The 27,871-nt window shown below is 44.3% G+C and overlaps 1 protein-coding gene across 5 annotated transcripts in view; it reads right to left on the bottom strand.

Moving 5' to 3' along the window:
• Positions 1-26,973, bottom strand: part of LOC135264529 (rho guanine nucleotide exchange factor 2-like) — a 63,806-nt gene extending 36,833 nt beyond the window's left edge. For 3 of the 5 annotated variants that reach the window (XM_064353241.1, XM_064353253.1, XM_064353244.1), the window contains exons 1-7: positions 26,739-26,973; positions 22,315-22,406; positions 21,761-22,017; positions 19,108-19,291; positions 18,037-18,172; positions 16,835-16,874; positions 16,385-16,538 (exon numbers count right to left, since the gene is read on the bottom strand). In XM_064353241.1, coding sequence (XP_064209311.1) covers positions 16,385-16,538; positions 16,835-16,874; positions 18,037-18,172; positions 19,108-19,291; positions 21,761-22,017; positions 22,315-22,350 — 807 coding nt within the window. In that variant the 5' untranslated portion in view covers positions 22,351-22,406; positions 26,739-26,973. Of the gene's footprint in view, positions 1-6,236; positions 6,560-16,384; positions 16,539-16,834; positions 16,875-17,041; positions 17,366-18,036; positions 18,173-19,107; positions 19,292-21,760; positions 22,018-22,314; positions 22,407-26,738 lie in introns of those variants that run through there. The other 2 variants (XM_064353267.1, XM_064353258.1) reach the window with 2 other exon arrangements.
• Between the last annotated feature and the right edge of the window lie 898 nt (positions 26,974-27,871).

Raw genomic sequence — 27,871 nt, 5'->3', positions numbered from 1 at the left:
TATTATACATATTTGTTTACAATTGGTAATAACAGATAAATTGATAAAAACAGAAGAGAAAATTAGCTAAGCAGGGCATTATGTGGCAATTCCAACTATAGCAAACCTGGATATGTGGATATAAATCCTTAGCCTCCATGCTTGGCTCAAATACTGCCATTTCCCCAGCTAGTCAGTGATAACTGCTTTGGTTTGAATGGGCTCAATGTATGACAACAGAGTCCAGACTACTGATAGTTGTGTAGAAACCCAGCGAAGGCAAACAATGCAGTAAAAATATCAAAGCGTTAGGAATTTAGCTCCTGCTACCGAGTCTGCAAACCTCTAAATCTTATCCAAACACGTTCACATTTTTCCCATCTCCTCCCTCCCTCTGATCTCTTCCTTTCACTGTCTGTCTACTCAGCTGTTAGGCTGTTTGGACGTGTCACAGAAATGAATGATCATACCTAACAAATGACAGCCATAAAATGCCAATTTTACAATCGCATGTCACACACAAATCACATGTAGAATGCGACAGGGAATGTGTGCATGCCACTAAGAACAGACACAGACACGCACACAGACACAGACACACACACACCAACACCATGTCCATGTGATTGACCCTATGTTTGTACACCTTTCTCATGGCTAGTTTTTTGTGAGAGTCTCAGTGCTTTAATCTACTTCAGGAGAAAGCGGGAGTGCTCTATCTGTCCCTAACCTCCCTAACCTCCATGTAACTGGACTCCTCACTCTCTCTCTTTCTCTTCCTTTCTCTCATTGCGTTTTTCCCAAGCTCTCAGGTTGCAGGCCTGAAAAGACACATTGTAGAGGGGGTAACAGGAGAGCAAAAGATTGGTGAAACAGGTGTGTCAACGAGGCAGCTAGAGAATGCTGTAACCACACAAAAAAAGCGGTTAGTATCTCTACCTGTTCCGCAAAATCAGCATTCAAACGCTTTACAGAGGGGCAGACCGGGCTTTTTTAAACAGACCTCACCGAATAACACCTCTTTGTGTAACTAATTCCAATCGAGAAGAGATCAAGAGTACGTGGCCTGGAAGGGCGATTGTTTTGAGTACGTAGTGTATTAGGTGTCGTAGGGCTCTTTTGAAGTCTATGAGAAACAGGCGTTTCCTGCCAGGCGGTGAGTACTGCAGGATTTCTGATACAGAGCGACTGGCCAGGGCAGCCATGTGTGGAGCCGCTGTCCTGAACACCAGATTTTCACCCTGGGAGGAGACAGTGCTAAAATAACAACACCCCCCCCCCCCCTCGATCATAAAACCCCACCCCGGCTGTAAGGATAAAATACAGCTCACCACTGGCTACAAAAATGGGTTATATTTTAGCCAGGCGTTTGGTATTGACATCACGTTCTTCGTGCCACAGTTTTACTGCCATTAGCTCAAAAGTATTCCCGCATTAACGGAATTTCTAGCTTCGCTCAGTTTCACTAGTTTTGCTTTGTGGCCTCATTCCAGATCCAAGTGTATCATCAGCGTGAAATTGACAAATGCCCAGTTGGTCAAGAACATTGTAAGTGTGACTCAGCATCTGGTCTCTAAACCAGCTCTACATAACTATGCACACAAATATAGAAAGGGCAACTGTAAAACTGGGAAATGGATTTTCTCCTTCCTTTGATCGTAGTTAAGAGTACATAGCTTTAATGAACATGAATGATGTACGATGTACAATGCCAGTCTGATTACAATTAGCCACACAGAAGAATTATTATCATTGTTTTTAGTTTTACATTTACTTGCTTAACATACTGTATGCTTTAACCAGGGAGATTACATAGCTTGAATTTAACATGTCCATATCCATATTTACTGTAGCAGTTCAGTATAACTACCATGGGAGTGGCCTAGAATAGGTACACCCCACACATCCCACCAGTACTGTGGGGGAAAGGCTTCTCTTCCACACATCATGGCTCCAGGCCAAGGCTAAGGTTTGGACATGGTCAGGAGATAAGCACCGGCGGATGTCTGCTGGAAGCTAACGCTCTAGCGGAATAACACATCATCAGTCCGGAAAGTTCTGCTATTGGCTCACAGTGTGACTGGGTGAGGACCGCAGCCCAAATCCATTCTGCAAGTGTGTGGACCCAACTGTCAGACACTTGAGAGGGAGAAAAGGTCCTCCATGTAAATTCTCCCAGCTCACAATAAGCAGCCCATGCTGATAAAGAGCAAACACACACACACAGGCATGGCGCACAAATGTGAAATACACACGTTGCACGCACACACACACACACACACACGGCTCCTTCTACTGCACAAAGAAACTCACTGACTCACTACCAATTGCGCATCCAGACACACTGACTCACAGACACAAACACTCAGCCACCTACACACATCAGTCAGAAAGGACATCTTTGCTTCAAGGTTTCAAGGTGATATCTGATTCATCAGTTACTAATATATGTAATATGTAAACCTGCTTTAGCAACACATTGGATAGTTAGCATTGACCAAACTGTTTAGTCATAGAGAAGCGTCTGTTGGACAGTACAATGTGATACCTCCGGGACTCCAGTGGATTTAACTGGTCAACATCTCTACAGATAGAACTGAATAAAAAAACTGCAGGAAACACAACAGCTGATGAACGACATGAAACTATAACCCGACCCCCGATCCACGAGGGATGGACAGGATTTGACTATAGAAGTACGATAATTATTACCTGCTGGTAATGCGAGTGGGCAGACAGCAAAAGCCTTTCCCCCACTGTAACAATGGCAGCGTTGTGTTAGCACATGCTACTGTTTATCTCTATGCAGTCTCAGGAATCCCCTCCCCCCGTATCCCTGGACACAATCCCACTCTGTCCTGCGCTGTACCTACCTGCCCCGAGGGCAGCCCCATTGTGTTTAATACCCTCAGGGTGGGCAGAGTGCATTCAGAGAACAGAATCTCCCCCTCTACTCCGGGGGAATGGAGACAAGAGTTCTGCTGGGCTGGTATGGCGGGGTCAGAGTACGCTAGCACTGGTGATACTGCGTTAAAGCAGATCCGCTAACCAGCGGTGAACCTTCAACAGGCACCGCTCTGGCCGTGTGGCATCTGCAGTGTTGCCTAAAGGGAGTAAAGATGGCTCGAGTACTGGAAGCACTCGCCACATATTCCCACACACAAAATCAGATTGGACTGACCGTGGCATCCATGTGACTGCAGACAGTCAGAGAGAGAGAATGAGAGAGACTGTGAGAGAGAGAGAGATACTGAGAGAGAGAGAGAAAGTGTGAGAGAGATAATGACCTTCCTTACATATAAAATGTGCTTCAGCTGGGTGTGTGCGCAAGGGTGTGTATGTGTGTGAGTGCATATGTGTCTGTGTGAGGGTGAGTGTGTGTGTATGGGCGTGTGTGTGTGTGGCCACATGTGTGTTAGCCCCAGAGGAAAGGTAGCACTGGAAAGCTCCATTACATTTGGTGAAGCGAATAAAAATCCCACTGTTATATACAGTGAACTCTCTGCCCAAATTGAGTCACAGCTACTACCCACCAGCACTTCCTGTACTCCAAACCCGCTCTCTCTCTCTCTCCCTCTCTCTCTCGCTTGCTGACATAGTTGCTGGTCACACACCCACACACACACTCCCACACAGTGAACCATTAGAATTCACTAAGTACACTTGCATTGTCCTCCATCTTTCTGCAGCACTTCCCTCTGCACCTGTACAGATTCACTTCACCACCCCCCCCCCCCCCCACTCATTCTTCCCATTGGCTCCACCGCATTGCTCTCTTCTGACTGTGTCACTGGTCTCTAGAGGCATGCGATTCCATTTCTTCCTGCTGAGAGGTGACACGTCGTTCTCCACTCCTGGCTCTTCCTAACACAATGCTATGCACGGTGTCACAGCGCTCCTGGAAGTAGTCCTCTGGTATGGGGATATATACGCCATCTCCAAAGTATCAGTTGCGAAACAAAAATATCCCCGCAAACATGCAGACTTGAGTTTCCATGGAAACCACAGCAAACACAAAGCACATATATTCAGACGTCGATATCTCTCGCTCACAGATGAACGCAGTATCAGAGCAGTGTGCACAGGTGCACACGCACGCCGTGCCCACACCTGAGATCAAAACGAAAGGTCATTCCAAGCATGATTTGCATTTTACCAAGCTTCCGGAAAGGCAGTTCACAGGAAAATGCCTTTCACCAAGAAGGAAACACTCCTTCCAGAGAATATGTCTTTAGAGAACAGAGGACAGAAGAGGAAAACAGAGAAGATGGGCTCCAGATTTGTCTCATAGCTGGGACACAGTGAGAGGCAAGCAGTGCATAGACAGAGGGAAGGTTGGTAAATAAAGGAAAAGAGAGGACAGGCTGGTGGGGATATAAAGTACTCAAAAAACAAGGAGGGTTGAGAAGTAAAAACAGGAAACAGAAAGAAGAAGCAAATGTTTCTCAACACACTGGCAGACAATCACACAATAGCTCAGCCACATACACACACACACACACACACATTTGCAAACACATGCACACACTCCAAACTGATTTGTAAAGCGCTTGTTACAGGGACACTGTCACAAAGATGCTTGGCAGAGAAAAAAGAAATGAGAAAACTAGGCAAAAACAAGGGCTGAACCCCCAAAAACAAACAAGTAAGGTAAAAAGAAAAAAGAAAAACACTTACACACACACACAGGGAGCAATGGTCGAACAATCATACAAAAATGATTAAACTGATCAGTATCTCAGTTAGATACCCCAGCCCCACTCCCTGTAATGCACATAGTTGAATGTTAAACTGACAAATCAACATTGCACACACAGTGGCTCTACTACAAAAAAATACTAACACTGCCACTAATACAGTTCTCAAACACAAGACAAAGTAAATTTGGGTTGCCATTTTGAAAAGGTAAATGCATAAACAGCCAATCCACACTCATATCGATCTTAACAAACATCTCATTTCTTGTGTGCTGGAAATTCCCTCCAGCTGTCATGCCCGTGCCCCGAGCAAAGGGCAGCAGTATCTATAAAACAAATCCTTCTTCAATAAAACTCCATAAGGTCACGTGGAAAGATTACTATCTGGACAAAAATGTGCCCTTGAAAAACTCAATAAACATATGAAGATCCCAGTGCTATAAAAGTAAGGTCGTGTGTGTGGAACACTAAATCAGCCATTACATTACTGTCATCTGCCGTATGATTGAATAAAATTAATTCAGATTACTGCTATTGTATTTACTGATCTTTAAATACGGTTGGCAATGAACAATCATCATGAAAATGGGGAATCAACTTTATTCGCAAATCCCTACATGATCTCAAAATAGGCGACAGTAGGATAACACATTCAGTAACATAGGTCAAATTCACTAGCCTATCACAAAAACACAAACGGGCAGACCGTCGGACTTTTTGTGTAGAAATCATAAATTGATACTGAGGAACTTGAATGCTGTTTTGAGGATACACGAGTCACGTCACGTGACCTTTGCTTGGAACAATTATACACATGCTTCGAACACGTTACATTGCAGTTTACTGTCGCTGATATTGAAACTAATGTTTGTAACAGCACTTTCAAAGAAACCGGTTGTTCAGGGAAGCGAACGGCAATTTCTCTCGCGGAAAATCAATAAAACAGAGTGCTCAATTCAAACTTCGTCCCGATCCGATGCCACACACCCGCGACCCCTTGGTCACTCTCCCCTCACGCTTTCTCCAAAATCCACAACGTGCTCGGGGTCCGTAAGGGCTAAGCTACTGTGCTACACAATAACTTCCACCTCTGCACAAATACTTGCTAATTAGCGAGCTGGCTGGCTACATAACGCGCAGTACGGTCGTCATATGATAGCATATACATTCGTGATGTACAGTCCACAGAACCTCATGCAAACAAGCGAAGTAATAGCACAGAGAATTCTATTACATAGCCCATTATCTATAAATACACACATTAACCGGTACACATGGTACTGAAAAGAACGTAGCCTACCCCCTCTGCTTTCCACTCGTAAAATACATCGACCTCCACGCGCGATGGGGAATTCCCATTACAGATGAAAATTCTAAATAACATTTAATGTTTCATACACAGACAGGCTACACATCAATAGGCTATTATAAATAGATTAATACCGCAAAGCACAGATATAGAAAATACAACCCCAACAGAATTACAGGTCCATCATAGATTTCTGACAATACAACAACAACATTAAACTGTATTTAATTTCACTTGTTTAGCCTACTCACCCGTAAGTTAATTTCTCTCATTCTCTCTTGTCGTGTTTTTGGCAGAGGATCCGTAACACGGGACATAGCGTGGTTTCCTTTAGCTAATAAAATTAGCTAGTAAATATGATTAATACCCAACTGTTTATTTGCTACGTATAGTGTTTTTTTTCAGTCTTCTCGCCAGTTCATTTAATTCCGGCTTAGTGATTGCGACGGGTTAGGTAAATTCTACGAATTACACCATGGATAATAACCCGTTAACTTTTCTCTATCCTATATGAGACTCTCTCGGATGCGCCGGAGCAAGGTCTTCACTTTTTTCATACAGGAAACTCGGAGTAGGTATGTCTCGCAGAAATTCCACTTCGTACAAAGCCACGCCCTCTAGGGCGGGTTAGAAGTTATTAAACCAGCCCTTTTCATACTTTTGATCAATAGCAGCGTATCCTTATTGCATGAGCCAACCTCTAGACTCTGTTGGTAGAGTTCAAGACCAATAAAAATCTCAGCTCGTATTTTATTTTAAATAACACCGCCTTCTGCATAATGAAGTGGTTCGAGGTGCGGGTTTGCTGAGTATTTCTCTATAGCGATGTTGAGATGGGCAGGCCACGTCTGCTTCTTTCATGTAGTGTGCTAATAGCTGCGGTAAAGATTCTGGTTTCCAGTACCTTAATGTACCATTGATTGAACAGCGCTCACAGACGCAGTTAACGTTGAGGCTACTCCATCTGTGTGGCAAACATATACTTCTTAGCCCGAAATATTCCGGAGTGGGAAATGTATGGACCTTGGATCTCTCGTTCACATAAGTATGTTATTTCACGGCTAAGAATCATGTTTAGTCATGGTCAAATTAGCATAGAATCCAGGCAATGCTGGCAGCCCGTTAAGCTAATAAATATTTCCGATGCCAGCTGAATTTACTTTGCGTGTTCTTCGCTCGGAAAAATAAAAAAGTTTCTACCGTCAGCAAAACATTAATCCGTCAGCAAAACATTAAACAACTGAAATTATGTAGGCTACAAGATTTAAATCAGTTCAGTAATGTGGGAGAAAGGCAGAAAAGGGATGCGCTGAAGGTAAGTGGAGGCAGGAGGCAGCGAGAGAACCCTGGTCTATATTTAGAGAGCAAAGGGAGAGAGAGGGAACGCCCTGTGCCACAACCGCACTCGCAGCCAAAAAAAAAAAACACTATTCTGTAATTTTCTCTCTGTACGAGCATATACACCCTCCATCGGGCCCACACAAAACTCACTCTCCATGTGTGCATGTGTACCCAACAAAAGTAACTCTCTGTCCTTGTGTGATCTGGTGCGCCATGAGTGTACACATTTGTCTTTTTAGCATATTACACCAATTTATGTTCTCTAGCTCACTCTTAAACCCTTGAATGGAGGACAATGAAATAAATTCACCCAAAATGTGTTTCTTTAGCAACTTCACCCTGCTCACCCCTGCCCCATAATTCCATGACCCAAAATGTGGCCATGTGCTTCCCTGAGTTCATTTTGCGGTTTTGTTTCTGTTTGTATAACTGTTGGGAACTTCAGTTCTGACATTACTTCTGTGCCAGAGAACTGCTGGCAACTGTTTCCTTGATGAATTATTCTCCCTCACAGAAAAAAAAACTACACAACGGACACAAAGTCCTTCTAAATGTGTCACTAGAGACCAACGATGCCAAGACTTTTAGCTGAAATTGCATTTACATTTCCAGCTATGGATTTATTTCCAGGAACTGTAAAGTCTCTTCTTAAAAGATATCAGCCTTTATGTATTTTTACTGCGAAATATTACATCTACACGGTCTGGACCTTCTCAAACAATTTTACTGCATCTGTGCCATGCTTTACAGGTGCTGTTTAAAATAATTATTCACAGTCCTTCTGCATTCTAGCTACCATGCCTTCATCATTCTTCAGTTAACTGTGGGTTTTCCTGAACATGTAAATAGGTAGTAAAATCATTTTTTCTCTTTCCCACTTTCTTTTCTTTCTCCTCTTTTGAAAAGTCCTTCTGCATCTCAACCCCCCCACCCCCCCCCATCCCTTTCACCTCAGATAAATATAACCACCCATTAGAATAATAATGAAGACAAATTGTTCCGGGGGTGGAATTCCGCCCAGTAATTTAGAGTCTCTTCATTCCCCCTCTCATCAGTGTGCTCTTCACCGTTCAGTCGCAGTGCTAATCGCTGTCACCGGCCCCACATCAAGCAGCCTGCACAGCTCACGGCCTTACAGCTCACAACAGCCTGCTCCGTTCTCCCCCACCCTTATGAGCGTCCCCCAGTCTCTGTCTCTATCTCACACTTCTCAACAGACAGTGCGGCACCCGTTACTGTACAGCAGGGCGACTGGACCCAGGCCCCTGGGCCAACACAAGGTTCTGGGCTCTTCCCACCCCAAGGCTGCCTGTGGATTGATGGATGCTGGATGAGATCAGAATTTTACCTGGTTTTTAACCCACAAGTCTCCTCTTTGACAGTAAACCTGTTTATGCAGCAACAGGATACTTCAGGATGGGCCTTCAAGATCAACAAGCAGTGCCCTGGCTGGGATTCGAACCCGCAGCCCCGGGCTCTCCAGCGCCATAGGCATTGCTGGGCATAGCATCAGAACGGGCCCCTAAGGGTCCCTGCGGGGAGGCCTGCTGGCCCCACAGGCCTGGACGTGCCCCGCTACGCTGAGCGGAGCAAAGCTGCAGTGCAGCAGTGGCTGTCTGTTACGGTCCGGGACGGCCCGTGTCAGCTGGCCTGCTTGGCCCCGCAGGAGCCTCATCTACAAGTGCTGAGCTGGTCTTCACTTAAACGGTCATAAAACTGTTTGGGTACAGAATGCAGTTCTGGTGGAGGCCTGGACACACCCAATGGCGCCCACAGCTGCTTCAAGTGCCACGGGAAATACCAGCCATCAGCGCGACAGCTCGGTCCTAACCTGGTGAACTACTGCAGTAATACAAAATGCACCGTTTAACACTCACCTTAGCTGAATTATAATGCATGACAGCTGATCAGTTTTTAGTCAGTCGTTCAGCAAAATATCCTTAAAGCACAAATAGGACATTTTCTTTGCCTGAAATGTTTGTTCCAATTTGATATTTAATAATGGAGTCAAAACCATCCACATGATGATAGTTATTGTAAATACTGTCACCTTATTAAGTCTACGTTTATAGCATCTCAGTGGAAAGTTGGCACCAATGGCCCAGGCAGATCGTAATAATAATAACATTTGAGTGACATTTTTATAATCTCCACATATTAAAACGACTTGTTCCATAATTAATGTTATCTGCTTGTTTGTTTGACAATATTATCAAGCAGCATTCTCTATTGCAGTGCTACGATTCTCATTTTATAATGAAAATAATATCATATAAAATGTAGGCAAGCATCTCAGACTACAAAGAGACTGACTGAGCTATATTCTAGAGCTATATTTCAATACATCCGTAGTTACAGTGCAGTGTGTAAGCAGTTGGACAGTGACACACATTTTTGTTGTTTCAGCTCCGTACTTCAGCACGTCGCATTTGAAATGAAACAATAAATATGAGGTTAAAATGCAGGCTGTCAGCTTGTAGAGGGTATTTACATCCATATACGTTGATCTGTATAGGCAGCCCTTTTTGTACATAGTTCCCCCATTTTGGAGGAGCAAAAGTAATGGGACAACTGGCGGCCCCCGTGGTTTCTTGGTCAGCTGTGTGTCTTCGTGTAATTAGTTCATGCACAAGAAAGCAAACAAAAGGTCTGGAGTTGATTCTAGGTATGGCATTTGCATTTGGAGTCTTTTGCTGTTGTCCATCAATATGAGGACCAAAATAAGCATCAATGCCAGTAAAGCAAAAAATCATGAGGTTGTAAAATCACAATAAATCGATCACAGCAAGGACTCGCTGGTGAGCTCAGCAAGAGCAAATGACCTGGTGGACTATGGAAGACCACTGCAGTGGATGACTGAAAAATACTTTCAATTGTGAAGAAAAACCCCTTTTCAACGGTTGAACAGATCAATAATACTTTTCAGCATGAAGGCATAAATGTGGCAAAGACAACCATAAAGAGAAGACTACACCAGCATAACCACAGGGGGTTCACTGCAAGATGCAAACCACTGGTAAGCCTCAAGAACAGAACGGCCAGGTTTAAATTTTTTTAAGGAGTTCTGGAACATGTCTTATGGACAAATGAGATGAGTATTAACTTGTACCAAAGTGTTGGAAAGAGGAAAGTGTGGACTTTCATGATTCAAAGCAAAGCCTGACCTGTGAAACATGGTGGAGGTAGTGTTATGGTTTGGGCATGTATGGCTGCCACTGGAACCGTCTCACTTGGCTTCACTGACGATGAGACTACTGAATGCAGCGGTAGAATTAATTCTGAAGGGTACAGAAACGTCTTATCTACTCAGATCTGATGAGTCCAAACATACCGCTAAAGTAACCAAGAAGTTTTTCAGGGCCTAAAAGTGGAATGTTCGTGATTGGCTGTTGTGAATCCAATTGAACATGCATTTCACTTGCTGAAGACAAGACCAAAGGCAAAATGCCCCAGGAACAAACAGGATGGCTGCAGTACAGGCCTGGTAGAGCATAACCAGGTAAGACACCCAGCATCTGTGCTGGGGTACAGAGCCAAAACAACAAAAATTGTGTCACTGTCCAAACACTTACATACATCTTTTTAATTGTACTGTACTGGTATTAACATTCAGTCAGTATATGCTGCTCTACCACTGCTGCAGTCCAGTTGTTAAAACTCTACAGCCCTTTGTAAGTCAGTTGCTATGGGTTACAGCTGAGCTGCAGTGCTAGGGTGGAACCGGAGGTGCTCTCCACAGCTGAGAGGAGGTGTGTGGGATCTCACTGTGCTCCTCTAAGATCATGGCCAGGTGTTGCCAGCTGCATAGACCTGCTATTCAACACACGTTCACTGACAGGCACTCGCTGTCACACGGCACTGCTCATAAAGAGGCATTGTGGGGAGGACAAACACTGCAACACACAGAGGGATGAGCCAGAGAAGAGAGGGAGAAAAGAGAGAGAGATGGAGATGGAGATAGAGCGAGAGGGGGGAGAGAGAGAGAGAGAGAGAAAGAAGGAAGAGAATGGAGTGAGACAAATAACGAGGGATAAAAAGACAGGGATGCTGAGACTGCGTAGAGACAGGATAGAAGCAGAAAACAGTGAAAGGAGAGGAAGAATCTGGGGACAGAGAGAGGAAAGAGGGGTGAGGAAAGAAGAGGAGAGAGAGGCCAGTGGAAGGGAGGTGGGAGTCAGTGGACAGATGTGGTTAACCTGTAATCACGCTGGGTAAATTTACTCAAAATTGCTGTTCTGCCGCTGGCCATACAGAGCTCACTGCAGTCTTTACTATGTTAAATATCCGCTTCGCTACGAACAGCTCTCAGCTCACTCTGCCGGCCGTGCACTTTGGGCTGCTTCTAAGTGAGACATCTGATTGGGAGAGAGGGAAGGGGGAGGAGGTGGGAGGAGGAGGAGGCAACAGAGAGGCTGTTCCTGCTGATGCAACTCAACCACGCCACACGAAAAAGGCCAGACAGCGAGAGGAAGGAAAACACAGGGAGACGGGGGTGGGGGGGGGTGTTGGGGGTACCACGTATGCACACACAGGACACCGTATAGCACATGGTGTGCTGGATATTTGGATACATTCACACATCAGTGAAATAGAACCCTAATCCTAACCCTAACTTTTACAGACAAAGTAAGCTATATGCCACACTCACAAAAGCTTCTCAGAGAGACATAAAAAGTACTTATTCAAAATTTAACAGTTAACTATGTTAAGCAGTTTAATTCTAAAAACATAGGTGTCAAAATACACAACACAGTGCTGTCTGTGTCTGATTAAACAGCAAACAACTAAAAGAGAGACAGCAATCTACATACACACACACACACACTTAACAATGGTACATATGTTGACCAGATGTGTGCTAGCTCCTTCTATGTGTGCATAATAAGTGTGTCTGGCTCTCAGTATCACCTTGTGTAATTATACACATAATTATGCACTTCTAATCTTTTTCAAAACGTTCTTAAAGCCTGTTTTCTAGCATTGCTATGCACAACATACAAATACACAGTATTTGCTGTAATGGTATCTGCTTAGCACTTGACCACTAACTGAGTGCAGGGGTGGTCAGTGTCAGCTTGGCGGTGAATCACAAGCTCCTGCAATTTTTACAAGGAATACCTTGGAATTATCCACCCACTAACAGCGGTCCACAGGTGGGAAAGACAAAGCAAATTTGAGCTACCCTGTGAAATGTAAGCTGCTGCAAAACACACAGCTTGTAGAGGGCTTTCAGACCGTAATGCAAAAAGCTGAGTCCAGTGTGGGTGAAGTGACAAGTACAGAGGTACAATATCAGCGTTATGCAACCTACTGATTCTAATGCTTTGATATAGCAATGAAGACACACAAACATACATAAATGCAAACCTGCGAATCACGAGTACACTAAGCATGTATGCACACACACACGCACACACACGCGCGCACGAACACACATACACAGACATAGACAAAGACACAGTTACGCATAACCACAAACTTAAGAATATTCATAGTTATACGCTCAAGCAGATATAAAATGAGATCTTCCCACACAAATACACACACAACCGCGCACAAGCACAAGATCCAGCTTGCTGACTTCCTGCCGCTTGTTCCTGTGAAGTGAGAATTGTCAGACGGTGCTCACAGTGTCTGTGTTTGCCAGGGACAGGGATATGAGCTCAGAGCCTATGCTGGTATCCCAGGTACAGCACACAGTCTGCGTTCGTTCCAACGTCGTTCCGTGTCAACCTGCTGCTACCCACATAACACCAAGCCTGCAAGGCCCCAAACCTGGCCCATTACGGCCCACACATGCATACACAAAGACACCCTTGCAGCACAGAAAAGTACAGAAGAGGCTGGTCTTTCTGTAACACAGTCTGGAAACATCCTCCTCTGTTTGAACCATCAACTTCTCCATTACAGGAAATCATGACGACTGATGTCATTTCACAATCAAACCACAGATCGAGGTGCTAAAGACTTCACTGTTCTTTCTGTCAGGGAGGAAACCTTCCCCTGTCATTAATCCACACTGGTAGTGTTAAGTACAGAATGTTACAGTCAGGCACAACAAGTCTCCACATTTTGGGAAAAGGAGGGACCAAAACTGCAGGACCCAGTTGAGCCCCAGGGGGGCTCCTGGGAGGTGTAGTCCCTAAAGACACTTGCAGTGCAGACTGAGCCCCACAGCTAAGACATCAGAAGCTTCAGCCTGGTTCATGACATAATGCTAACTGTGACTTAGAGTATGTCGGGCTCCTTGGGATACCACTGGATAATACGCCCACTAGTGCTAGCTCTCTCGTAGTATGCTGTGTGACTCCTTGCATGGAAAATAGTCCCTGGCTTATGGCCAAGTGTACCATACCAGAGGAGTACATATACTTTAACTCCATGGTTTCCAGCACAGGCGTGGGTGGTATAGATACTGCAGACATAAAAAAGTTTGCCAATGATTTATAATGCCTGTTTCTCATTAGCTGCAGTGTGGTGTAGGTGGTTCATAACTATTAGGCTTGGAGCCTTTCAATATTGAGTTTAAATACCTCTCACCCAGCCACTATATACCGGTTGTTAATACAGCATCGGAAGGAATCTGGTTTGTGTGTTTGTACCGCTGCAAACACAGCTCTCTGTACGGGCGCTAGTGTGAAAATAGACAGCTATGGGAACTGACGCACATAAAATGATTCAGCAACTGCTGATCTTCATCATTTAGTCTTGGTTTATGGGGGGGGGATGAACACAGGGTGGAAACTTCCTCCTTCTTAGAAGCCAAACAAGAACTTTGACCGGCCACTTTTTTTTATTCTTCTAATACGCTTTTCCTGTGACGCAATAAAATAAACAAAAGGCATTTCTTTGCGGCGTTGTTTATTTATGGAAGGCAAGCGGGAGCTGGAACATCCTGACTTGCCACGATGCGTAACAATAATCATGCATCATGCCAACTTCCACTCTTCCCCGCTCTTTGTCACATCAGAAAGTGAGACTGCTGTCTGCCTGATTTTTGAGGTGTACAAGGGAAATATGTATCCATGTATGAGAAACCATACAGAGATACCGTTAAACTGTACAGAATGCACCGCGTGTGTCCCCCAGATAATTGCATACACATAGCTCACGCTTCAATAATTTGCAGAGACTGTGTCGTGTTTTAGAGGGAGCTGGATGTGAACTCAGCAGGCATGCGATACAGGGCAGGAACATACCCTGGATGCAGCCGGGCCCATTACATGGTACATGTGCCGAGAGAAAACAAGACGTGCAACCAGGAGGGTTTAGGTTTCCAGCCCCCCAGTGCAACACTGCTATTACAGCTGAATCTGACCTGCCCGAATAATAATAATATGCAGAGGAGAGAATAGAAAAGATCAAAGTCACCCATGATAATACTATGAGCTGAGTAAATAAATATGCAAGACAATGCACAGAAGGGCAATTCAAATAACTTGGACAACACAATTTTGGACAGTGGCGGTGCCTAAAATGTATAAGAACTTCATACAGAGCCAGAGTCAAACTCAGTACCTATCTCACTCCTTGTGCACCCCCAACCTCAAACACATGGCAAGGCGCATCGCTGAAGTGCTCTAACAGAGCCTGACTGCACATTCTGTATGCGGGGAGGTGCTGAGTACTGCTGGTCATCAGACAGTGCTGCAGCAATGCCCTAATGAATTCACAGGAAGTCTGATGACGAGAGATTACTGGGTTCCTGATTTCTCCTCCATCCACGACACTGTCATCCTGTACAATCTTTTCACTGTGAACTTCAAGCGCCTTCACGGAAAATAATGGAATAAATACTGCCCTCTGCTGGTCTCTGCCAATAATCATGCAAACGTGCCAAAAATGTTGTACACTATTAATACACCTCTCATGAACCCATAATACAGTTTGATACTTTTCAGTAAACATCAGCAACATCAGCAATTTCAATAAATCTAAATAATAATTTGAAATGGAACAAAATCTACAGTAAAAATACTTCTGAAAATGAAAAGCATGTGGAAGTAGTTAAGGAATTTTAAAAAGTACTGTAAAACAATAAGCCTCTTTATGTATGTTTACTGTAGCACATACAGCTTTCCAAAGCACTAAAGCCAGGAGCAATGTCGCTTTCTTCATACATGAGCCACGTCAAACAGCAAGGCCAGAGAACACAGCCATGCCAACAAGAGAAGAGAAAGTGATAACAGTCCAAGGTACACAGAGGCAGTCTCAAAACAAATAACTGAGATAACTTAAGTACTTTATGTTTGCCCTTTCATCCATGCAAAATCTTGTTCAGTACTACATTGCAGGTAACCAAGGGCATGAGCACTTTAAAATAAAAACGATAATTTAATATAGAAAATTATTTCAGCTTAAGATAGTTTGTTACTTTCAATATGCAATATCTGTGCTGTATCAATAATTACATATCTGTATTCTTATTATGTAAAAAGTCCAATTACATTAAAGCTGAAAGAGGGAGCAGTTAATCTGTAACACATCTTTTACATATTAAAAGTTCTTAGTAAAACATCCAGTAATGTGAATGGTATACCCAAACTCCCATAATTCATCATTTCTTACCCCTAACTCTAAATTTTTAAATATATTTAGGATCAAAGAAACAAAAAAATAAATAAAATTATGGTGATTCTGAAATGACAGCTGATATTTACTGAGTTATGAGACAATTTCCCTGTAGCCAGTTACGAGCAGAGAAGATTTAAACTCCAGAACCACAGGGGTAAGGAAACTGCATTTCAATAGAATTACTGAACAGACCACAATCACCTCACTGACCTACTCAGTTTCCTCCACATTGACTACACCCAGAGGAGGAACCTAGCTCAGTCCCCAAGTATTCAACATCATCAGCCTCTGCGAAAAAGTACACAAACTGCACAACTAACTCTCCAATCAATTGTACAAGCCCTCTCCAATCAACCGAAACAGAAAGTCAGCTGCAATCTCTCTGCACTATACACATCAGTCAGAGGGAGTGATTACCTCTCTCTCTCTCTCTCTCTCTCTCTCTCTCTCTTTCTCGCTCTCTCTCTCTCGCTCGCTCTCTCACCTTGCGAGTCCCGGCCATCTTGCGCAGGAAGCTGAGCGTGCGCCCGAGCGGGCTGCCCGTCTTCTCCTCCCTCTCCTCCTTGCCGCCCTGCTGTCCCTCTGTTCTCTCCTCTGTCCCCCAGTCCAGTGAGCCCAACTCGCTGCCTGCATCCACACTGAGGGTGGGGGAGACGGGCCGGCAACCAATAGAAAGAGACATGCTTGTTGCTCTGCACCCAAATCAATTAAACAGACATAAAACACGCACTATGAGCTTAATGCAAACCTCAACAATAGCCTTACAGAACTTAATGCCCATTGCTTAACCTGGCCAAGCGGGAGTTCGGTTTCCATACAGATCAAGCCAACAGAAAGCTCATAAAAGCCACAAAAGTAGGACAATGGGCGAGACGGAACTGCGCTGAAAATGTTTGCAGAGGAAATGGAGACACAAGCAAAAAGTCTTGCTCACCTTTGTGTGGAGCCTCCAACCACAGAGTACAGAGAGGTTTCTGAAGAAGAGAGAGAGGGCGGTTATTAAACACGTCCACAATGAAAATTCCCTCTGATGCTATTGCAAAACAGTGCCCAATAGTTTAAGTTGAAAAGAACAGCCAACATGCAAACAGTGGCCTTGGTAAAGTCAATAAGGAAATAGAATGAATAACAAGTACATCACCTGGTCACCAGACTATTCCCAGGCCACCAGCTGCAGTCAAATGTTTAATAATAAAAATGTAACAGGCAGAGAGGTAGGCAGAGCCCATGAGAAGAAGGTACACAGCCCGACAGATTTATAAAGAAAGAATGACAGCAGCAGAGACATGCAGATAAAGATTGAAGGTATGAGAGAGAGCGAGACCCAGGTTAATACAACAGAGAGAAATTAGCTTCTGCTTTATAAAAGCAGTAAAAGCAACGGACAAACAAGCGGAGATGGAGACGTGGACAGGAGACGCCGCACACAGTCTTTGTACGCTAACGACTGACACAGGCACAGCAGAACAAACACAGGAAGACCACTTCCGCATTACTGCACACACACATGCGCGTGCGCACACATACACACGCACACACACACACACACACATACATGCACAAACATACACACACACACACACACACATGCGCGTGCGCGCACACACACACACACACATACACATGCAAACATACACACACACACACGCACACACACACACACGAACGCACACACATACATGCACACACATACATGCACAAACATACACACACACACACACACGCATGCACAAACATACACACACACACACACACAAGCGCATGCACACACACATACACGCACACACACACACATGCACAAACATACACACACACACACAAGCGCACACACACACACATACACGCACACACACACACATGCACACACTCTCACATTTATTTAAAGGAAATGAGCAAACGGGCACACCCACTGATACAAAAACCATGTTCCTGCTGAGAAGTGCACAGGAGCTGCAGCCACACAGCTTCTCACACTAACAAGAGCTGCCTGACTCCAGCCTGTCAGCCTCAAGCCAGCTGAGAGAGGACCCAAAACGGACAGCGTGAGAGCAGGAAGGAGGACGGCCCAGATGATGACTCCCAAGAAAAGCGAAAGTAAGGCCCCGATGACCCCGTGACCCTGGAGCGGGAGCTCACCGTTGTAGTGGGAGTAGGTCCGAGGCTGGGGGCGTGGCCAGGGGCAAGTGGCGGAGCTCTGCGATCGGGACTCGGCCAACGGGTCGCAAAGAGAGGGAGCTGAGGCGCTGCAGCCCTGCAATTGGCTGGACTGTTCCTGTGGAAGATCAGAGAGATACTGCACAGAGCTGCTAACAGCACAGAGATATACTGCACAGAGCTGCTAACAGCACAGAGATATACTGCACAGAGCTGCTAACAGCACAGAGATATACTGCACAGAGCGGCTAACAGCACAGAGAGATACTGCACAGAGCTGTTAACAGCACACAGAGATACTGCACAGAGCGGCTAACAGCACAGAGAGATACTGCACAGAGCTGTTAACAGCACAGAGAGATACTGCACAGAGCTGTTAACAGCACACAGAGATACTGCACAGAGCTGCTAACAGCACAGACACAGAGAGATACTGCACAGAGCTGCTAACAGCACAGACACAGAGAGATACTGCACAGAGCGGCTAACAGCACAGAGAGATACTGCACAGAGCGGCTAACAGCACAGACACACAGAGATACTGCACAGAGCTGCTAACAGCACAGACACACAGAGATACTGCACAGAGCGGCTAACAGCACAGAGAGATACTGCACAGAGCTGCTAACAGCACAGACACACAGAGATACTGCACAGAGCTGCTAACAGCACAGACAGACAGAGATACTGCACAGAGCGGCTAACAGCACAGACGCACAAAAAGACTGTGCAGCACTGTCTCAGCACAGACACACAGAGACTACACTTCAATCACACTTCCTACATGGCAAATGTTCCTAATGGTTCTATCAGTCAGGATGGACAATAGCCCAAAGTACAAACTCAGGCAGCCAATCACAGCTCCTCACTGAACATTCTTTAAAATGGAAGTTAAACTCTCCCATTAGCCCCAGCAGTTTGACTCACTGTTTTCAGTTATCTTGGAGCCCTCTCCTGCACGTATCATATTTTCATTTTTAAATAGTATTCAGAATGCTTAGGTCTGAGTGACAGCCAGGTGGCCTAATCACACCTGTCTGGGCCAAACCTCACCTCTAGCAGTGAGAAGCGCGGTGGGTCAGGGGCCACCTCCTCCTCTGTGAGAGACAGCAGGGACCCAAAATCCTGGGCATAGTTGGTGATTGGAGCGCGCCGTGGGTCCCGCCCTCTGAGCCTGCCCAGGGCTCCGCCCACCAGCTTCTCTAACTCCTCAGGGTTCAGATCCCCCATACTCACACTGAGAGAGCGAGAGAGAGAGAGAGAGAAATTAAATGACGGGATGGGATGGGGATGGGAATGGGTGGAGGGGGAAATGGACAGCACAGGTAGAAAAGCAGAAGTACAGAGACAGAATGAGACAAGGAGCAAAAGAGCAGGTGAGAAAGATTGATGGTCTTTGCAAATAATCTGTTCAGCAAGCAGCTCTAATGATCCCAGATTCTGCTTCTACTGCATTCACAGTTGTGCTCTACCACTCCCAACATGCCTAATAAACCTGCCATGCTGCTATTGCCACTGCACTACAGACCTTAACACCACTGATACAGCAACCACAGCTGCCGCCCCCACTGCCAGAGCTGTCACCATCACTGATATCGCTGCACAGGTAACAGCTATTGCTATGCCCACTGTTATTGCAACTCCTATTACTGCTATAGCCACTGCCACTCTCACAAGGAGTTTCTCCATCCCTGCTTCACACAGCTTCGGCAGTTACTCTTCTGTCCGTCGGCCCAATAGCTGCACTCGTTCTCACAGGAGCATCTGCTGCTAATGGCACCAAGGTGAGAGCACGTCCACAGCGGTAAGACAGCCCTATACGTCTTCACGGCTGGGCGTAGCTCAGACTGCCCCTCCTGCCAACAGCTGTCCTTCCCTCAGTCTCCTCAAACCTGCTGGGCGACTTCCTGCACCAGCGGTGCCAGCGCAACACTGGCACAGCGCGGGACAATGGGACTCAGTGTGGCGGGAGACAATGGGGCAGCGGGGGGGGGGGGGGGGGACGGCGTGTGCCTCCACACACAATAGGGACAGTGAGCGCTCCTCTTCCTCACAGCCGCTCACGCACTGGCACACTTCTGTTCCCAGAGGCCCTTTAAAAAGCCTGGTGAGGAAGCCCCCGGGCCCCTCAGCGAGACGGTCACAGCGGGGCGCCTGGGGCATCTCGCACACTCCGTCACACTTCTGATGACAGGGACAAGAGCTCCGCTCTCTAAAACACCACTGTTTCATGGAACTCATGTATTTATTAATCTGTTGGGTAGAAAAACTCGAGAAACATTGAGACCGACATCTCTCTTCCACACACAAAAACAATAAACTCTACACCATGAGTTACATTACAATCACTATGTACTCACCAGATATTGATCAGTAATGTGATTATTTATTAAATCACATGCACATATCTCAAACAATAATACCATGCTCAATGCCATTTAACCATAAAGAATGTTGTTGTAAAAGAGCTAGTGCTATTTCCACATCACGGAGGTTGCAGTATAGCATACCAGCTGGGAAACTGGGCTTGTGCCACAAAGGTTGCAGATATCATTCCCAGCTGTGGCATTGTTGTACTCTTTCACAAGATACTTAACTCTTCAGTAAATATCCAGCTTCATGCATTAATCAAATGTTAATGCCAAACTATCATGTGATGTGACTGTGGAACAGAAGGGAAGTGATATGCAAAGCTTATGAATGAAATGTCCAGCATGTTGTGGACTGCTGTGACATATGTAGGTTATGCCAAATATATAAGAATATTGTATGGTAATATCATTAATTACATCAAATGTGCTTTTACTAAAGAACAGCTACACTTAAAAGCCACCAAGAAAAGTATCTATCACTGACATACCTGTTATCACACTGAAAGCAAGGGAAAAAAAGTCATCACTGTAATTTTGAAGACTACTGTACGGATAATGGGAATATGTTCCAGACAGTAGTGAGGTAAGGTAAATGTGTGATTCACAGTTTGATAGTGAGAGAACAAGGCAATTAGCCAGTGTTAGTTTCATTTACATTACATTACATTACAGGCATTTGGCAGACGCTCTTATCCAGAGCGACGTACAACAAAGTGTATAACCATAACCAGGAACAAGTATGACGAAAACCCTAGAGAGAAGTACCGGTCCAAGTGCAGGGAACAACCGCATAGTTCAACTTGGACCCTGGAGGTTAAACTGTTTAACACTAACACAAACGAGAACAGCAACAACGCAGTCTATGCAAAAATACAAGCAGTAGTTAAGACAGGTGCATTAACTAAGTCACCTACAGAACAGCTACCTAGTGACAACCCTAAGCTTACAGTTATTTACAGGGAGGTAGGGAGGGATGGGGAGAGGTGGCAAGGAAGTAAACGCATACTAAGAAAAAGGGGGGGGGCGTCAGTCAACGAGGTAGTTGTGTACACAGTAAATCAGGATCTATCAAATCAAGAGAGAAGTAGAGTGATAAGGCAGTCAGAGAGAACACAGTTTGTAGTCAGAAAGGCAGTTGATAAGGCAGATGATGATAAGAACTTGGAGAGCCAGTTGTGTGATGAGGCAGTTGTGTGATAAGGCAAACTGAAGTGTAAGCACACGAAGGGAAGTCCATTAACAGTGTGCCAATTAGAAAGACATTACAGGTGAGCCACAGACTGGGAGAGATTTGACGAGTGAAAGGGCAGGTGGGTCTCAGAGGCGCCCCCTACCTGAGATCCTCATACTGCAGGTAGCCCAGCACCGCTGCCCCGGGATCCCAGCTGTGTCTCCGCTGGGGGTCCGGCAGTCCCAGGTGGCCGGAGCGAGGGGGGTACAGAGGGGCCCCCACAGGGCAGGAGCTGTTGCGGGGTGACATACGGGGAGAGGGGCAGGGGGAACAGGGCGGGGCGGCAGGACAGGGCACATGGCACCCTCGTAGCCTGGGGGAGCCAGGGAGAGGTGGGGAGGGGGGAGGCGTGCTGATCATCTGCAGGGAGAGATGAGTGTCAGTGGCATACCGAATTTTCCACAGAGAGCGTTCGCCGGTTTCTAAGGACGGCCACGCGTGTCCACACATCACATGATTTCTCTTTAGTTAAGTTATTTCGTCGTCACGCATAGAAAATATGCAAACGGCGAACATAAACTCAGGGTAACATACGGGCCGAGACACAAAACAGTCACAGACATAAAGCCTGGCAACAAAATGAGTTGGTCAAAGACATTAACGTGCGCCGCATTTTTTACACAGTCTCTCATTGAACCGCGCAGGATCAGTCAGTACCGTGTTTGTCGGTGCACAGTCTTTCTCAGGACCCATTGGGAAGGGAGGGTCACAGCGCCCCCTAAAGGTAACCGACCATCATCGCCGTTTTACTGCAGACAAAAGAGAGAAACACCAGGGCCTTAATAAATCATTCGTTCGGAAGTCTAACGTTGCTCTTGGGCAATTTTACACAGTCAAGTTCATTTTATTTTACACAATAAAGCCGTATATCAGGAATTTGAATAGAAAGACAGATAGAGAGACAGGCAGAGAGAAAGGGTTTTCTTTACCTTTTGTGTACACCTGCTACCCGTCAGAAGTGAAGAAGTAAAACAGGTATTTCTTAGGACAGACCGCTGATGGTATCGTCCTTTTGTCATGCTTTTGTCCTACTACATCACATTTACATACATCTATGGCTGATTGAATTTTCGATTACCATTGGAACCTTCCTGGCTGTTCACCTGAGTTCACAAGGTAACCATGTAACTCTCTATTGTGCTTGAATCTATGCGATGACTGAATATTGCCTTCCTAAGAACTGAATAATGCTTATCGTTACTATATTCTCTAAATTTGCCATTAACACTTCACACTGTCTCTGACCACACACGGAATCAAAAGCCACAGTTCTTTACATCATCGCAAGGAAGGCTTCCCTAGAGTCCGTACGCTGATCTTATAACACTTTACACCGAGCCCCAGTTTAAGTGCTAACATCCCCCTGTTCCAGATAGATTGGTTTAACAGATGCAGATAGTGTTGTCTCTACACACCCCTTGTCCAAAGCATTTTATCTCCGCTCTTTGTCAGCATCTCAGCACCTCAGTGAACACGGACTACCCCGAAGAAAGCCAAGCGAAACTAAGAAACAAAAGTCATTCCAAATCGTTAAAATATAAACGCGTGTGCAGTAGTAGTGAGGTTCATATGATCTCAAGCGAGTTTCAGCCATTGATGTGAGGGACTTGCGCACTACCTGCTGGAGTGACTGGAGCGCTGCACATGCACATGCCTTATGATAGACTGCCACAGGAGAAGGTTGTGAAAGGAGAGGGTTAACCATGAACACACACATGCTGCAGAAACAACACAAAAAAGCCGGGATCAGCTGAAGCGGAGGAAACTGCCTGTTTTATGGGGCCATTTGTGTCAGGCTGCGAATGGGTTTGACTGGACTTTGTTAACAGTTACACAAATATTTACCAAAATGTGACTATGCATCATTTTTCCCTCATTCCAAAAATGTCCAGTGAAAACTCCCACTGTAGTTGTTTACATAAGAGCTTTTCTGACAGAGGACCAGGCACAAAGGGAGTCTTATTCCCACCCCACTGTCTTTCCTAATGCATGTGTTTGTATGCAAGTGCAGGACAGATATCATGTCCTGACGATTGTATGCAAATGTGTGCATACATATACAGTGCCTTCAGAAAGTATTCACCCCCTTGAACTATTTTAGTTTTTCCTTTTACACCTTTTTAGAGCAAGTTCAATACTTTACACAAAAGCCTTTGGCAGCAGTTACAGCTCAGAGTATTCTTGGGGATGACTGCATGAGCTTTGAAAATTTAGGTCATGTAAATATATTCGATTTTATATTCTAATTTGATCATGTAAAACACAGCAAAACAAAAAAATAATCAATGAAATATATACCTTTTAAAAGAACTGTATGTGCTTGACAATAAAACATTTTTTTCCTGGTATTAATATATGGACACAAGTTAGTCTGTGACAGTATGTGTGCTTTCATATACACACATACACACATTATATATGAAAGACAAAACATTATACATTACATTGACAAATTATTTTATACTGCCTTCATTAAAAGTAGCAGATTAGGCTTCATTAAAAAAAAAAACTGAATCCAACACTAATGCCAGTTTAAGACACTGCCACTGGTTTTGTATTTTGTAATTATGTACTGGGCCAAACTTTAGGTGTAGCCTCATTTTCTATTCATATTACATAGACCAGTAATGGAATGTTCAATAAACACAATAATAACACTTAAGAATGGGTCTTGCTCTGATGAACAAAAACACCCAAACGACCTCAAAGAGTACACAAAACTATGAGCTGGAATTAACCTTTGTTATATTTTGTTTGAAATGCGCATTGCTATAGCAAACGTTGTCCATTACAGAGCAGAGCTTGTGATTTCACAAATGCGCACGCACAAGTTTCTATGCACAAGCATCTACTGAGAGAGCCTCATTCATACAGCCTACAAGGTAAACATCTCTGATAAAAGCCTATTTAGATCCAGCTGGGGATTGTACCCCATTACACAATTCCACTGGACACACGTCCACTATCAGGCAGAAACAGGGAGTTAACACTGTCCATGTGTTTTCCCTTCCTACACCTCTGACATACTTGGCTTTTCAATTCAAACATCTGATCCATTTAGTGTTTAAAATTTTTCTTATTTCTCATAAATGTTGATTCCCTCTATCCTACACTTGAACGTAAATCATTAAAACCAAGGTTATGACTCACCAGGGTTATTGAAGACCACAGGACACAAGGAAGTTGGAGCACTAACCCTCTGGCTCTGGCTAAATTCTGAAGCCAACTTTTTCAAATTTATAATTTATTAAACTGCTGCTGATTGAATATGAAAGCCCTGTTGTTAACTCTTGTGTGTTCTGACTAAAATAAAACATAACGTGGACCTGTCTGTCTGCAAAGAGAGGAATCCACCTGCTTCCTATCTTTCCATCTTGTGTGTAAGAATGTTTGTTTGTGTATGCAAGTTAAGTATGTGGGTGTGAGCTTATGTTAGTGCACTGTGTGTGTGTGAGTGTGTGTAGGTGTATCATAGGCCCGGATTCAGTCAGACATTTGTACTTAATTTCTACTAATAAATAAACATGGATGAAATATTTCTCTTCACAAAATTTAGCAAGTTAATTCTAGCGATCTTGAAACAAAGCTCTATGACTAACTTACATTTAATTGTGATTTAAACTTAGGGACAAATATATAATTGATCTCATGTACAGAGCAAAGCTTTGGGCAGACTGCAATCATTATTATATCAACCTTTACTTGCTTCCAATGGGACTGAACCACTTTTGAAAAAGGTTCACAATTACAATGAATGAATGAATTCTGTTAGAATCCAGAAATCTCTGGGCAAAGGTATTTCCTTCAGAACAGGTGTATTTGTACATACTGTATGCAGCATTGTGATTGGACAAAGAGAGGGGGAGACAATGTAGAGGTACAGCATTTAAAATTGGAATACCCAACCGCTGAAACTCTGGGTTTGTCAGTCTATCCTCACGTTTCCTTGTTTGTACTCATCATATGTCTCTATCCCCCACCTCTTATCAGTCACCTATAGAAACAAACATCCCCCCTCTCCTTTGTCTTCACCTTCCTTTCCGCCTTGTTTATTCTGGAGTTTGGCAACAGCTAAAAGACTTCTGACACTATTTATAATGTTTAGCACCATTAAATGGAAAATAACAAAGAGGACACTGCCTCAACTTCTCCAGACCAGCAGCCACACGTCTCCATACATGACAACTACAGGAATTCAGAAATATGCAGGAGGTCAAACACAACAATTCTTTGCTGTCACTCTTCCCCCATTTTGTTGCTTGTACATCTTTCCCTCCCCATCTCTCACATTCTTTACATAAACTGTACTGTGAGCAACCGTGTAAACAAGGTGAAACAAGACTGCAGGTAGCAGGAAGTCTCCCGTGCACATCTAATGCTCACCCCATCCTGTCTATTTATCTCCTCACAATCTCTCTCTCACACTCACACACACGGAACTTGGTCTCCCGCATATAACGTATCCGTAACAGCTCTTCTGTAGGCTACACACTCACTATACACGTCTGGTGGAATCAATCCTCAGCTACGGCTTTGTTGACCGGGTTTATGACTCAACGAATTTGGAATAATTATCTGTCCACAAGACTGAGTAAATATGAGTAACACTGTATGTACACATTTTTATTACAGTTCAATGTGCAGTGACATTATCATTAGGGCTATATTAAGGTCGTGTTGCACCAGTGATCCGTCCTGTAGCCTATTATAATCGCAGTTATAGATTTATTAAGGCGTCGATTGATGGAAGAGCGATATTGCGGTAGCGGATTAGTTTAAACTTTTTTAATGTCTTAGAGCTAAAAAAAAATTACGTTAACATCTAAATATTCAAACATGTAACCTATAAATCAGCTAGGCGTGGTGTTAATCAAGATAAGCACAGAGGTTCGGCTTGGTGCTTTACAACAATTAGCACTTTGTTCTAAATGTCATGCTTCAGGCGAAAGCGCAGAGGCTTGCCCACTTCGACAAAACTGAATCACCATGGCAAAAAGCATACGTTTTTTAGATTCTTAATTATTACTATTTCTGAATGTTGCCAATTTGTTATCAAAAAGATATTCGCAGTATATAGTCACCTGTTAGATCGATTTTCTCTCGTCCGGGTTGCCCAGTGAAGTTTGGCTGTTGTATTGGCAACCGCCTCCCTCGCCGCCGCGGTAAGCACAATTTCAGGTCATAACATAGTCTTGTTTTATCTGCAGAGTGAAGGTTTCAGACCATCTAACCACCTCTATTTAAGATTTCCCGTGGCTGTATCCGATATGTATTCCCCGTGCCTGACGACGCGAAATTGGTCCACAGGTGGATGGTGTCACTTGACCCGAACACGGAAATAAGTTAACCATTTTTTTCTGTCTAGTCCTCTAAGTCGCCACTCCCATGCATATCTGTTTTCTCAAGTACCTGTCCGTGAATGTATCCTGTTACAGTTTCGCCTGAGTGTCTGTGTATCTATCTGTTCATTTTTTCTACCTCATTATATTGATGTGGCCATTGCTTTTTTTACAGTCGATTTTTAATGTGAGTTTACCTGAAATTAACGTACCTGCTGACGTTTATCACTGTTTTGCTGTCCTTCAGTGTGCGTGTTTATTTCTGTAGTTGACAGGTCTCAGTGTCAGCTTCTCAATGGAGATCCCTTCCCCACCGTACTGGCACTTTTATTATTTATTACGCGAAGGTAACAGATGGAAAGCATGGGGGCGAGAGGAGGGGAGAAAGAGAGCAGGGGCAGCGTTTGGAATGCACAAAGTAAGAACTTCATTTTGTCCTCTCCCTCCCTCTCTCCCTTCTGGAATGCTGACTCCCTCTTCACTGAACTGTTGTGCCATTGCCGAACCAGCCTCCGTATCTCTGAAAATGCTAACAGAAATATGCAAATTAGCACACGCTTTAGCGCTTAATGTTTCATAAAACGTTAAATATTTCTCAAATAATTAGCTGGATTTCAGCTAACGTTACTTGTTGTAAACATTATTGTGATTATCGGTTCAACTTTTCAGTACTGACCAGAATGACCGAAGGACAGGATTAGTCTAGCTTCGATGTAGCGTCTGCGGGAGGGCTAGATTCAAAGTGTGGTGCACTTTCCATTTCATTTTGAAGCAAGTATTATTTTTTGGTACTTGCAAGATTGTGGCGGTAAATTAAATGTAGGCCTATGATAAATATTGTGCGATAACTGCAGAAAGGGAAACAAGAAAAACAC

Source organism: Anguilla rostrata, chromosome 1, assembly GCF_018555375.3.
Source record: "Anguilla rostrata isolate EN2019 chromosome 1, ASM1855537v3, whole genome shotgun sequence".
Taxonomy (NCBI): domain Eukaryota; kingdom Metazoa; phylum Chordata; class Actinopteri; order Anguilliformes; family Anguillidae; genus Anguilla; species Anguilla rostrata.
This window is presented reverse-complemented; position numbering and strand designations above follow the sequence as displayed.